The sequence below is a fragment of the Notothenia coriiceps genome, unplaced genomic scaffold (genome assembly GCF_000735185.1).
Source record: "Notothenia coriiceps isolate Sejong01 unplaced genomic scaffold, NC01 NC01_scaffold00030361, whole genome shotgun sequence".
NCBI classification, from domain to species: domain Eukaryota; kingdom Metazoa; phylum Chordata; class Actinopteri; order Perciformes; family Nototheniidae; genus Notothenia; species Notothenia coriiceps.
Genome location: NW_011363062.1, coordinates 1 through 12,456, shown reverse-complemented (window position 1 = coordinate 12,456; position 12,456 = coordinate 1). Strand labels below are relative to the sequence as shown.

The following is a 12,456-nucleotide window of genomic DNA, read 5'->3' as shown; positions in this document are numbered from 1 at the left end:
AGGACATAAATGCGGGTGGGCATTTTTTCATAAGTGGAAAAAACTAAAAACAATTCCACATGTCCTTCACAATAAATAAGCCCCGGCCATTGAGTTTCAGGTTGAACGAAAATATCCGTATATTTTTTTTTATTCATTGAAAATGGAAATCGGGTCAATTTGACCCGAACACCACACAAGGGTTGTGGTTTCTGTATCATTGGGGATAGTCATTTGACAGACTGTCCATGTGTAAAATGGGTGCAATAACAATTAGGATGTAATATGGGTGTAATATAGGTGACATATTCAAATCAAATCAAGTTTTATTTATAAAGCACATTTAAAAGCGATTTTTGGTCGAGCCAAAGTGCTGTACATGTAATAAAAACACATTACTACAATCACAATAAAAAACACAGGGAATAGTCAGGAGTCATGCTCCGCTCTGACTAGAAGGCCAGGGAGAAGAAGTGTGTCTTAAGTGTAGATTTAAAAAATCCCAGTGTCTCGGCCGACCTCACATGGAGGGGCAGTGTTCCAGAGCCTGGATATTGATATTGATGTTACATGGGTGTATTCTGGGTCTAATAATAGTGTCATATGGGTATAATTAAAGTGTTACATGGTTATAATATAGGTGAAATACGGTTGTAATAATAGTGCAACATGGGTGTAATACGAGTGTAATACCAATATAATTGGGGTGTAATGTAGAAAATAGCAATACATTTTCCGAAATATGTATGTGAATGCCCATTTAAGGATTAACTCGACCAAAGGCCATAGTTCATATCAATTAATCGCTTTGTCAACTTCAATTACATGCTTGATGACACAGCTGTAAAGTTAACCCAATTTAAGGATTAACCCTCAGGTCTTGAGCTGTCTTTTAAGGGAATTAGGAGTTAGATCAGGTGCTGGTTCAGGTCATATTGGTGAGAGATATACAGAGGATTTGTATTGTTAATCAGGTGTTTGAGGTTAGTTACTAACACTTGTGTCGCTATCTGTCAGGTTTATAAAAACACAGATACATGATGTGTTCGACTAATGCCGGTCTGACAAAATCGTCTGTGGCTCTGTACTCAGATAACACAACTGAATTCATCTCAAATTACCGCTGCAAAGCAAGCCTCATGAAGCGTGGGGCAATAATATTACAGGCCGTTAGCGTCATCTCATATTGACCTACAGTATGTGTTGCGTGATCTCGGAGCACTAATGAGGAATACCTCAGATTATCTTGGAGGAACTGAAATAAAAGATCTGTATTGAACCAGCAGAGATTGAATCCTTTAGAACACTTGCATTTCCATGGAAACAACCCACATCTGACCTTTGTCAGAAAGCACTTAGAAGCTATCAACACATCTGTCTCTGTGGTGTTTGTTTGTGTGAATCGCTCAGAGTGAGTCATCTGCTGAAGGCTACCTATTCAGATACAGCCTGCATATCATATATCAGGAAGCATAATATACAAAAGACATCAATACCCTATTAAAGGGGCCCTATAATGCTCATATTAATAATCTTATCGTTATGTTATACAACTAAAATGATATGACCACTGATAAACAGTAGGGCTGCAAGCAATGATTTTTTCTCATCATAGAATAATATGCCAATTATTTTATATGAACTAAGGAATATTTATAATTATTGTTTATTTTTTGAGAAGCATTCAATATCTTAAAATATAAGACTAAGAAATCTGAGGAGCTGGGATATTTTTTCCTTTTTTAAGTCACAGATAATAGGAAATATACTCAATCATTCATACCAAGGTAGCAGTAATATCTCTGACTCTTAGAGAAAGCGGTAATTGGTTGATGTTACAAATCAATGAGGTTAGGAGTTATAAAAGCTTTATGGCAATATCGGATTACTAGATTTTCAACGTGATAAAGAACCTTGATTAGTCAGGAATGTAATTTTCTCTGAAATAGCCAAAACACAATTTCTCAAATAAATATCTAAAAAATAAACATTATAATAATGTACCTTTTTTTTTTTTTTTTAAAGTTGCAGCAATAGAAAAATCTGCTGATAAAGACTTCATTTTTCCATACTTGCATATATATAATAATAATAATAATAATAATATAATCCACAGTAAGTTTATTACATAAATTAATCTTTACATAATAATAAAAGTAGTGGTAACAGACAGTGCTCATCCGCTGTCATAATTATACAAAATAAAAAAATGTCATTACAAAAGCATTAGTGTTAGTATGGTATGATATTCATTTTGAAATATTTATGATGGGAAGGTGCCCTTACGATACATGACACCTTATACAAAGCTGTGTTCTTTTCTCTGTCTTTTTGACTGCATTTTCAAATTTTAGGGTTTAATTTTCTTCCTCTGATTGGAGCCTCTGGAGTGAGAGAGTAGAGCACTACTGGGTGTCTTTGTTTGGCTTTTAGCAGCGGTGGAGCCCGTGTCGAGTTGGAGAGTTTGAAGGTGAAGATGCAGGGACGAGGGGGAGGCGGGGGACACACGATCCTCTGACCCGGCTGACTCCAGACCACTTTCCCCTCGCTGTGCATCCTTCTCTCTGTTGCCGTATCCCAGCCGCGCTGCACTGCTGCTCTGCCTGTGGCACAAAGGAGAAATAAGGCCACACCACAAACGCAGCGAGGTGATTAATCATTTATAGTAATGTAGGGATAATGCTCACTGTGTTCAAAGGAAAAACATTTAAACTAATATAACTTACCTCTTCTGCATTTGTGTAAGGGGATGATGTTGCTTTTCTAATGATGGGCCTGATGGAGGGAGGACACGTGTCTGCTGAGCTGAGGCTTCCTGTTCAGGAAAAGGCACAGTTTTAATGTCATTTTCTAAATCCAAAAAACAGCTGAATTTTCGTTTTTTTATTCAAGTTTGTTCATGTGTTACACATCAATTCACATGTTTTCATCAGTCTTACCCCGGTGGCGTTATGTTGCGCTCTTTCTCTCAGTTTCACCAGGCTGGTGTACAGGCTCAGGTTCTCCTGCTCCAGAAGGTTTATACGAATATTATTTGCCTGCAATTGTTGCTCCATATCCAAAAGCACATTTCCTGTACCTGGAAAATATGAAGTGAACAAGTTTATACTTACAACATGATTCATCAACTCACCAAAAAAAGAAGCAAATGGAAACAATGACTGGATACAAGAATACTATGCATGCTAACGAAACAGAAGCTAGTAGGTGCGCTTCAGGAGTGTACACAGCCCTGAGCTCGTTTTATACATACAATGAGTATGAGGTAAGGCCAATAGGTGTGATTTGTGCAAGACGTTCATAATTATGGAGAAGTAATGCAAATAATTGCCTACTCTGTGGTTGGGCTGTAGGGTTGAGCTCTGGGAAAGCGACTAACAGCCTCTCTCTTTCCCTTAAAGCTCGCACGTATTCCTTCAGCTCAGCCACACTGTTCTTCAGCTCGCCTGCGTGTGTTTCCTGCGTCTGCTTCTCCCTTCTGAGCTCCGAACACAGGTCCTGTTGGAAAGAACATCCCAGCGTGAGGCACTATAGCTTTATAAAGTCTTCAATATGTAATGCTTGATAATGCTGCACTATAGATATCAAATATACCTGCTGCTGAGTGAGCTGACCCTGCATTTGTTCCTTCTCCTCGGACATCTGTAGCAGCTGATTGTGAAGGACGATCTGTCTCTCCTCCCTCTCTCCCACCTGCCCCTGCAGCTCTTCACACTCTTCATCGAGAGCGTTCACTCTCTCCAGCAAAGACTTCTGCTTTGCCTGCATTGACTAGACGCAACAACACAAAACTATCCTTTATAAATCTATACAAACCATGTAATGCTCTCCAGCCTAAATAACAAATCATATTGTGTCAGTGATGATGACACTGACCTCTTGCTGGCGACAAGCGCTTTGGTACTTGGCGTTCTCCTTGTCAAGGCGGAGTTGAGTTTCACAGATTTGACTCTCTAACTCCTGGATCCTTTGCTGGAGTTTACCACAGGCCTCTTGCTCTATGTGCAAAGCCCTCACTTTCTCCTGCAGGCCATTATTTTCAAACTCTACCTCATGAGAAAACGATCCATCATACAGCATTTCAGGTTATTTAATATGTGTCAGACAAGTGCAATTGATACAATATGCAAAATGTTAATATTATATCCTTACCAAGTGTCTGTAATGCATCTTGCTGCAGTGCTTCTTTCTCTTTCAGTCTGGAATGACTTTCCTCCATGCTCAAGGTTTCTGGTAAAAAAATATTAAACATAAAGTCCTCAATGTGATATTTTGAAAACCTCTATGTTTATTTTTGACTAATCCGCACCTCTCTTGAGTTGTCGTTGCTCCTCTTGTAGCCTTTGCTCTGTTTCTTTGACACATCTCTGTGCTTTACTCAGTGAAAACTCCAGCTGGACTATGTTGGCTTGGTGTTTTTCCATCTCTTGCTTGAACGTTTTCTGTTTTCTTTCCAGCTGAGACTTAAATATATCCCGCTCTGCCTCTGCTGCCGCTAGTCTTTCTTTCAGAGGCTGCACAGTACTCCGCACTTCTTGAAGATGTTTCATCAGCCGCCGCATGTCTCTGAGCTGCTCATTGGCCCACTGGGCAACATCGCCTGCTGTCATATGTCCCAGCTCCAGAGTGTCCTCCACAGCGACTAAGAGCGGCTGCAGAGAGGAGGGCAGGCTCTCAGTCTGAAGCAGTTCCACAAAAGCATGTCCCGTTTTGATTAAAGTGGATTGCACTTGGTGGCATGCATTGCAGGGAACAAGGGATGATTCAACAGTCTGGGAGCTCACATGGTGGCTGTCAACCTTATGATAGCATGGGGTGTTGTGGGTAGAACTTGAGGGTGCATGGCTCTGTGGCAAAAACTTAAAGGAGCTTGATGAAGACCAGGGAGATAAGTAATCTCTACTTTGGCTCATTTGGGGGGAGACCAATGACACTGTCTCTGTCCCATCACAGTCAAGTGTCTTTACTTTGCTCTGCTTTTTTGTGTCTTTGTAACTCTCCTAATAGAAGGAAAAAAACATAATACATAATGAGATTTCTAAGTAGATATTTTGCCATACTTTTTCTTGTTGTATCTTTAAAAATAAATAATTTGCATACCTTAAGATTGGCAAATTGAACTAAATTACTCCAATAGTTTCTGACAACAAGGCCAACTGACAGGCAGCCTTTCTGCTGGGTTTGGTCTCTCCTGTGGCTGCACCTTATTTTCTCAACATATGCATTAAGGCTTTGTAGAAGAAGCAGTAGCCTGGTGCAGAGAGATGAGAGAAAAAAGACACGTTCTTTTTTAGTCCTTAAGAAATATTTGTAAATGTGATATGATAACTTGAGTGTGTGATGATCCTGAGTTGGAAAAAGTACTTAGAACTTGAGTAAAAGTATAACTAGTAGAGTGTAGGAATACAAGTAAAGGTCCTGCAATAAAAATGTTCTCCAAGTACAAGTACAAAAGTATTAGCATCAAAATGTACTCAAAGTACAGATAGAAGAAGTACTAATTTTCTCAGATTTGCCCATTGGTTGTAATTAATGATTCATTAAAGTGTTTTCAAAGCTGGTAAAGGTGCTGCTAGTTTTTATCACTTTGTATGCTGCAGTGTAGCTTTGGAATTTTAATTGAGGTATATTTCACATTATTAATCCGGACCTGCAAAGTAACGAAAGGTATGAAATAAGTACAAGATAAAAGTACAAGAAAAAAGTACAAGATTTACCTCTGATTTGTAGTGGGGCAGAAGTAAAAAGTAGCATAATATTGAAATTCTCTAGTAAAGTACAAGTACAAAATTGTGCTTAAGTACGGTACTTGGGTAAATGTACTTAGTTACTTCACAACACTGGTATTACCTGTCAACCAACAGCTCCAGTAACACAATGTGTGAGTGCTGATTGTATGCATCCTCCCCATCCACAAAATCGTATTTCTCCAGCAGAGCTACCATGTCTAGGTTACATGAGAGTTTATCGGGGAATTTCCAGGAAGTGAAGCGAACCGGTCCGGTTCTGGAAAAAACGTCCAATAGAGCACCTTGGAGGTCAACGACGTCTTTCCTCAGGCTTTCAATAGAGTCCTGACGACCCAGAAACTGACTCATGTCTGAAAGGCTAGCTTATATTTCGTGTGTGTGTCTGAAAGCGGCTTGTTGGCATCACATATCCATAGCAACCTGCAAAAGAAGTACTACTAGTCCCATAATGCTTTGCGGCCGGTGTCCGGAAGTAATACGTCTCCGTTGAGTCAACGAAAGCGCTACGAGGTAAGTGCTGAAATATAGCAAATGTAGAGCTGTAGCTTTTATAGCGTGTGTTTGCAGTATAATATCTGGTATAATAAAGGTATTTCCTAGTAAATAAACTATTTTCGTTGGTTGGGTTTCTGCAGGCTACTTCAATTTCCACAAAAGGACATCGCCATGCCGCCTGGGCCTGTACAGATCGTTCAGCCGGAGCCCAACAACAAGGTGAATACACCGCTGCTAGTTGGCTAATGTTAGCATTTAGCTGACGTACTTTTTCTGTAAGGGAAACTAAATACAATTTCCTTCACTGGCAAACGACTACCATACATTTGAATTTCAGGACAGGTAGAGTCTATTTTGGATAATCCCCTCAAGGATTCACTCGGTTTAGCTTGTTGTTAGCTTCCAGGCTCCATTCACAAGAAAGATCCTTCAAAATGTCTGCAAAACTTTTTTATACTTTCAATACAACGGAGGAGCAGCATACTTAAGTTTGTTTAGTAATTATATTGATATTTTGTCGTTTAAAAATCTGCTACTTTACTCTCAAGGAACACCGATGTGTTTAACGTTACCTAAGATAATTTGGGGACAGTCCCCCGTTTGTATTGGCCTGTTTTTGTAATATACGTTAAAAACCCATAGCAAGGTGAAATAAAACGTTTTATGTCAGGAAACACTTGGTAAACAGACTGGTCAAGACGGCCCCTACTTCGGAAAACACATTCAAGCCAGCCCGCACGTTGTATTGGGGTGCGCGAATATCCTATGCATTACGGTAGAGGCCTGTAAAAACTGCCTTCAAAATAAAAGCGTTTACTCGGTCAATAACAAATAAAAAACACCAAACATATTCTTATATACTGGAGCTTAAATTAAGAAATATGTACTATATAATGTGCTCAATAATAATTTAAAACAAACAGTTATGAAGAGATATCTGACATTTCCACTGGGTGACTATTTAAAATGTATGATGTTTAAAATCTCAAATTAGACCTATTGTCGATCTATATTTTGATTATTATTTAATGGAAAGCGTCCATAATTAAAGAGTCATTCGAAGTCACTCAAATACTCATTTCACTCCAGGGTGATAGCAGGACACCCCATCTAGTCACTCAGAGAGAATCAGGACAATCTGATGTACAGTATCAAAATAAAAGACCTTTAAAGTCTCATATATGAGCTATCGTCCTGCTGTTTGTATCCAACAGTTCAAATGTTCGAATTACATTGAACCAGAATTGTCCCCCTTTTTTATTTAAGAGCAAAGAAAATTGGACATGTTAATGATATATTGACCGCAAAACTCAAAATGTCCCCGGTTTTAATTTTGTAAATCTGGTTACCTTACGTTATAACTTTTTACAATAAGTCGACAGCGAAATCTATGAATTATCATTGCATACTCGGATATTATTTATTGGAAAGGTTTAGAAAGAGACTGTGCTACAAGGTCCATTCTCCTATCTCTATTTTGAGTTTGGAGTGGTAGCATTATTATCATGTAGCTCAAAACACCTCTAAATAAAACTAAACCCATATGCATGGCGTTTTATCAAGTTGTATGGGGGTTATTATTGCTATTTGGAAAACACAGACATTTTAAATCAGTTGAATCTTGTGTCAGAATTCCTTTATTCGTCCCACAAAGGGGACATTTCCATTGGTAGTTAGTCAGGTTTAATTAATGTAGATGTGATTTGTATTTTTACATTTGTTTTGCATTTGTTGCACTTTTCAGCCTAACATGTACCCTTTGCCAACAGAATGATGCACCAGTAGAAGAAACCCCTGCTACGAAACCCATTGTTGGGATCATTTATCCACCTCCTGAGGTCCGAAACATAGTTGACAAGACAGCCAGCTTTGTGGCCAGGTTGGTAACTCGTGTATAATGGAATTTTTTGTACAGCTGCAAATCTTACCTGGATACAAGGTCCTATGATTCACAAATTCTTTGTCATTTCACAGAAATGGGCCAGAGTTCGAAGCAAGAATCCGTCAGAATGAGATCAACAATCCAAAGTTTAATTTCCTCAACCCTAACGACCCCTACCATGCCTACTATCGTCACAAGGTCAATGAATTCAAGGAGGGTAGAGGGCAGGAACCGTCTGCAGCCGTGCCTAAAGTCATGCAGCAGGCCATGCTGCAGGCTCAGCTTCCACAAAAAGTAAGACATTTCAGTCTGCTCTTCTTTTTATTTTCTAATGATTGGTATTATTTTCATCTTGACAATTAATACTTTCCATTTGTCAAAAGGCGGTGATTCAAGAGACAGTTGTCCCCAAAGAACCACCCCCTGAGTATGAGTTCATCGCAGATCCCCCCTCAATCTCAGCGTTTGATCTGGATGTTGTCAAGCTTACTGCCCAGTTTGTCGCTCGCAACGGCCGCCAGTTTCTTACCCAGCTCATGCAGAAAGAACAGAGGAACTACCAGTTTGACTTTCTGCGACCACAGCACAGCCTTTTCAACTACTTCACCAAACTGGTTGAACAGTACACTAAGGTAAACCAACAACTTTCTCCTCTAAGTTGTTCTTCATTTTTGTTTTGGTGGTGATGCTAATCTGTATCTCAATCTTTTCCCGCATCGTGTAGATTCTGATCCCTCCCAAAGGCCTTCTGACCAAGCTGAAGAGAGAGTCTGAGAATCCAAGAGAGGTTATGGATCAGGTAATGCCCTTAAACTGTGGATGTTTTTCAGATGAAGAATTTAATCAAATGTCGCCCATGTTAATCCGCTGTCTTTTTTTTTACAACCATCAGGTGAGGTACCGTGTTGAATGGGCAAAGTTCCAGGAGCGCGAGAGAAAGAAGGAGGAGGAGGAAAGAGAGAAAGAGCGGGTGGCATATGCCCAAATCGACTGGCATGACTTTGTAGTGGTTGAGACGGTGGATTTCCAGCCCAACGAACAAGGTAATATAACGACAATTATTATAATCTTTAAACCTGTGAGCCTCATGATGTAGCTCGAATCATTTATCATTAATTGGCATCTCTTTTCTTTTTTTTCAGGCCACTTCCCCCCGCCCACCACACCAGAGGAGCTTGGCGCTCGCATCCTGATCCAAGAGCGCTACGAGAAGTATGGAGAGAGCGAGGAGGTGGAGATGGAGGTTGAGAGTGAGGATGAAGATGATGAAAGGGAGAGTCGGGCCCCGGGTCAGCCCTCACAACCTGATCAAGACACACAGCTGCAGGATATGGATGAGGTAAGAACTGATTAAGTTATTTATCACTGCGCCTTGTATACTATTTATCTTTTTCTAATTGCAGCTGCTCTCATGGATTTGTCCTTAAACTTATTTAAGTACATTTGTGATTTTCATCCAAATCCTTTCAGACCCTCAAATGTAGACATTTCTTGATTTTTTTTCTTCTTCTCAGTTTTAATATCTTAAAAAGTGAATACATTTGGGTTTTGGACTTACAAAGCAAGATATTTAAAGACATCATCTTGGATAAAAGGAAAAGTTACTTACAGCCAAGGCTGGTTCTTTGCCCCCTTTTGGTTTTACCAATCACCCTTTATTGACAACCTATGTTTTCTTACCTCTGCTTGAAAAGAGAACATAATAACAATAAGTGCTGGTAACAATGTTTCATTCTCCCATTCCTGCTCTCTCCAGGGATCTGATGATGACGATGATAAAGCTCCACTGCCACCAGATAACCCCATGCCACCGCCTCTGCCCCCAACTCCAGACCAGGTTATCATCAGGAAAGACTACGATCCCAAAGGTAACGGATGCTTCCTTAGATGAAGGAATACTAAGTGCAAGCCATTTTCTCTGTGCAGTGTGTTTATCTCATGCTATATTTTCCTTACAGCTTCCAAGCCTCCGCCCTCCATTGTTACTCCAGATGAGTACCTCATCTCACCAATTACTGGTGAGAAGATCCAAGCCAGTAAAATGCAAGAGCACATGCGCATTGGTCTGCTTGATCCGCGCTGGCTGGAGCAAAGAGACCGCAGCATCAGAGAAAGGCAGACTGAAGACGAAGTCTATGCCCCTGGTTTGGATATCGAGAGCAGCTTGAAACAACTGGCTGAGAGGCGTACAGATATCTTCGGTGTGGAAGAGACGGCCATCGGTAAGAAGATTGGTGAAGAAGAGATCCAGAAGCCCGAAGAGAAGGTGAGTTAAGTTGTGGGTTTATACTACAGTGTAAGGTCAAAATCATTCCTGAGTTGAATCAAAAATGTTTTTGATCTTTTCATGTTACAAGGTTACTTGGGATGGCCACTCTGGAAGCATGGCTCGTACCCAGCAGGCAGCTCAGGCCAACATCACCCTGCAGGAGCAGATTGAAGCCATTCACAAGGCCAAAGGGCTGGTGGGAGAGGACGACTCTAAGGAGAAAATTGGCCCAAGCAAGCCCAGTGATATTCATCATCATCATCATCAGCCTCCAATGCCCCAAATGAATATGCCGAGACCCCCAATGTCAATGGCTCGCCCACCCCACTCGGTGAGTAACTTAAAAAAACGGTGAATTGTTAATGAAAATAAATGATTCAAATAAAAATAACCCACTAATTTGTTGTTTCCAAACAGATGCCAGTGCGCACCACTCTCCTGTCTGCTGTTCCTGTAATGCAGAGACCTATGGCTCCTGTGGTCCGCCTTGCATCTGGACAAGTCATCTCCTCAATGCCTCCCATGATTCCTGCTCCCCGCCTCAATGTGGTCCCCATGCCTCCATCACCTCACATGATGGTCCCGAGACCACCCCACATGGTGGTTCCAACCGGTAAGATGAAGACACGTAAATAAATAACTAACAACCTAAATAAATATTCCTTGTTGAAGTAATTAGATTAACCTTTCTCACATAGGACACTGGATTTTATCAATTGAATACAAATACACTTTTTCTTCCAGCATTCGTCCCGGCCCCTCCAGTACCACAACCCCCGAGCTCTGGTCCTGCACAGTCATCCCACCCACTCCCACCTCATGATGATGAACCAGCCAACAAGAAGATGAAGACAGAGGACAACCTTATGCCAGAGGAGGAGTTCCTTCGTAGAAATAAGGTTTGTGAGAGCACCGACATGTTGTTGATCTATTTGTATTCATCGATCTGCAGGAAGACACAGTTTGAAATACAGGATTCAAACTGTTATTAGATTTAAATGTATTGGCAGGTCTTCAAAATATACAAACCAACAATCAGATCAAAGTTCTGAGTTGTTCTGGGTTTTTTTTATGGGTAATGTTTCGGAATGCAAAGTATAGATTTCCCATGTATGTTTTCAATTGTGATGACTGAGAAAGGCACAGTGTTTCATTTCATAACTTGATTTATTTTGTATTCCTCTCTAGGGTCCTGTTGCAGTTAAAGTACAGGTCCCCAACATGCAGGACAAGACCGAATGGAAGCTAAATGGCCAAGTGCTGAATTTCACTGTCCCGCTCACAGATCAGGTATGCAAATCTTGCCTTATTGTTATTGTCTTTTTTTAATTGAGTGTAAAGCATTGCACTGTACTGCATTTTTATGCATCTCAAATGTCTCCGCAGGTATCTGTTATTAAAGTCAAAATCCACGAAGCTACAGGCATGGCAGCAGGGAAACAGAAGTTACAGTATGAGGTATGCTTAACCGTAAACCTTCATTTTTACCTTTTTAACCAGCTGATAATATTCTTTGTACTAATATTTGATATTGTTTTGTTCCTTTTTCAGGGCATGTTCATTAAGGATTCCAATTCCCTGGCTTATTACAACATGAACAACGGTTCAGTGATTCACTTGGCACTGAAGGAGAGAGGTGGAAGAAAGAAGTGAGCCATGCTGCAAGAAGGAAACTATTTTTCTTCTGGATGTTTTGTCCCTTGATCGTGCGATGTCATTTTAGTTTATTAAAAATGGTCACAATTATAAAGTGCTTTTCTTAGTTTTGTTTCGAAAAGTATGATGTTTTTGTTATTTTATGTCATTTTGGAATGCTAACTGAATTATGCTGTACACTGGCTGGCAGGCCTTGCATACTATTGGTTCAACTCTTGATTTTTTTCCTGATATATGCTATTTAGTAACTTCAAATTGTAACATGTTGGAGCCCCATAATACTAAATAAATGAATTTTAAAAATGAAAGGTGTTATCGCTTCATGATTATGTGTAATGTTAACAACTGGCGCATATGGAATTAATCAAGGCCTCTTGCTCTGTACAAGAATTATCAGTTGGTCTTTATTTAGGTGATTGGAAATT

At 40.1% G+C, this 12,456-nt stretch overlaps 2 protein-coding genes across 2 annotated transcripts; one reads left to right on the top strand and one right to left on the bottom strand.

Annotated features, from left to right (window-relative positions):
• Window positions 1-2,096: 2,096 nt before the first annotated feature.
• On the bottom strand, window positions 2,097-6,096 carry ccdc157 (coiled-coil domain containing 157). The gene is made up of 10 exons (XM_010787408.1): window positions 5,830-6,096; window positions 5,080-5,230; window positions 4,289-4,979; window positions 4,132-4,209; window positions 3,856-4,025; window positions 3,574-3,750; window positions 3,315-3,477; window positions 2,919-3,058; window positions 2,706-2,794; window positions 2,097-2,582 (listed from the first exon to the last, which is right to left on the bottom strand). The coding sequence occupies exons 1-10, from the start codon at window positions 6,075-6,077 to the stop codon at window positions 2,330-2,332; spliced, it is 2,160 nt and encodes a 719-aa protein (XP_010785710.1). The 5' UTR covers window positions 6,078-6,096; the 3' UTR covers window positions 2,097-2,329.
• A 75-nt stretch (window positions 6,097-6,171) lies between these two features.
• Window positions 6,172-12,339, top strand: sf3a1 (splicing factor 3a, subunit 1). Its single transcript, XM_010787409.1, has 16 exons — window positions 6,172-6,239; window positions 6,365-6,443; window positions 7,994-8,103; window positions 8,199-8,400; window positions 8,490-8,738; window positions 8,831-8,905; window positions 8,999-9,149; window positions 9,249-9,445; window positions 9,863-9,974; window positions 10,065-10,372; window positions 10,464-10,706; window positions 10,793-10,988; window positions 11,120-11,274; window positions 11,564-11,665; window positions 11,762-11,833; window positions 11,927-12,339. The coding sequence occupies exons 2-16, from the start codon at window positions 6,396-6,398 to the stop codon at window positions 12,026-12,028; spliced, it is 2,322 nt and encodes a 773-aa protein (XP_010785711.1). The 5' UTR covers window positions 6,172-6,239; window positions 6,365-6,395; the 3' UTR covers window positions 12,029-12,339.
• Window positions 12,340-12,456: the final 117 nt, after the last annotated feature.

Coding starts and splice junctions, on each gene's coding strand:
- ccdc157 (XM_010787408.1), bottom strand. CDS start 6,077: ATGAGTCAGTTTCTGGGTCGTCAGGACTCTATTGAAAGCCTGAGGAAA. Junction 5,231..5,829: donor CTGGAGCTGTTGGTTGACAG/GTAATACCAGTG, acceptor TCTCTGCACCAG/GCTACTGCTTCTTCTACAAA. Junction 4,026..4,131: donor AGATGCATTACAGACACTTG/GTAAGGATATAA, acceptor CTCATGAGGTAG/AGTTTGAAAATAATGGCCTG.
- sf3a1 (XM_010787409.1), top strand. CDS start 6,396: ATGCCGCCTGGGCCTGTACAGATCGTTCAGCCGGAGCCCAACAACAAG. Junction 10,707..10,792: donor TGGCTCGCCCACCCCACTCG/GTGAGTAACTTA, acceptor GTTTCCAAACAG/ATGCCAGTGCGCACCACTCT. Junction 10,989..11,119: donor CCACATGGTGGTTCCAACCG/GTAAGATGAAGA, acceptor TTTTTCTTCCAG/CATTCGTCCCGGCCCCTCCA.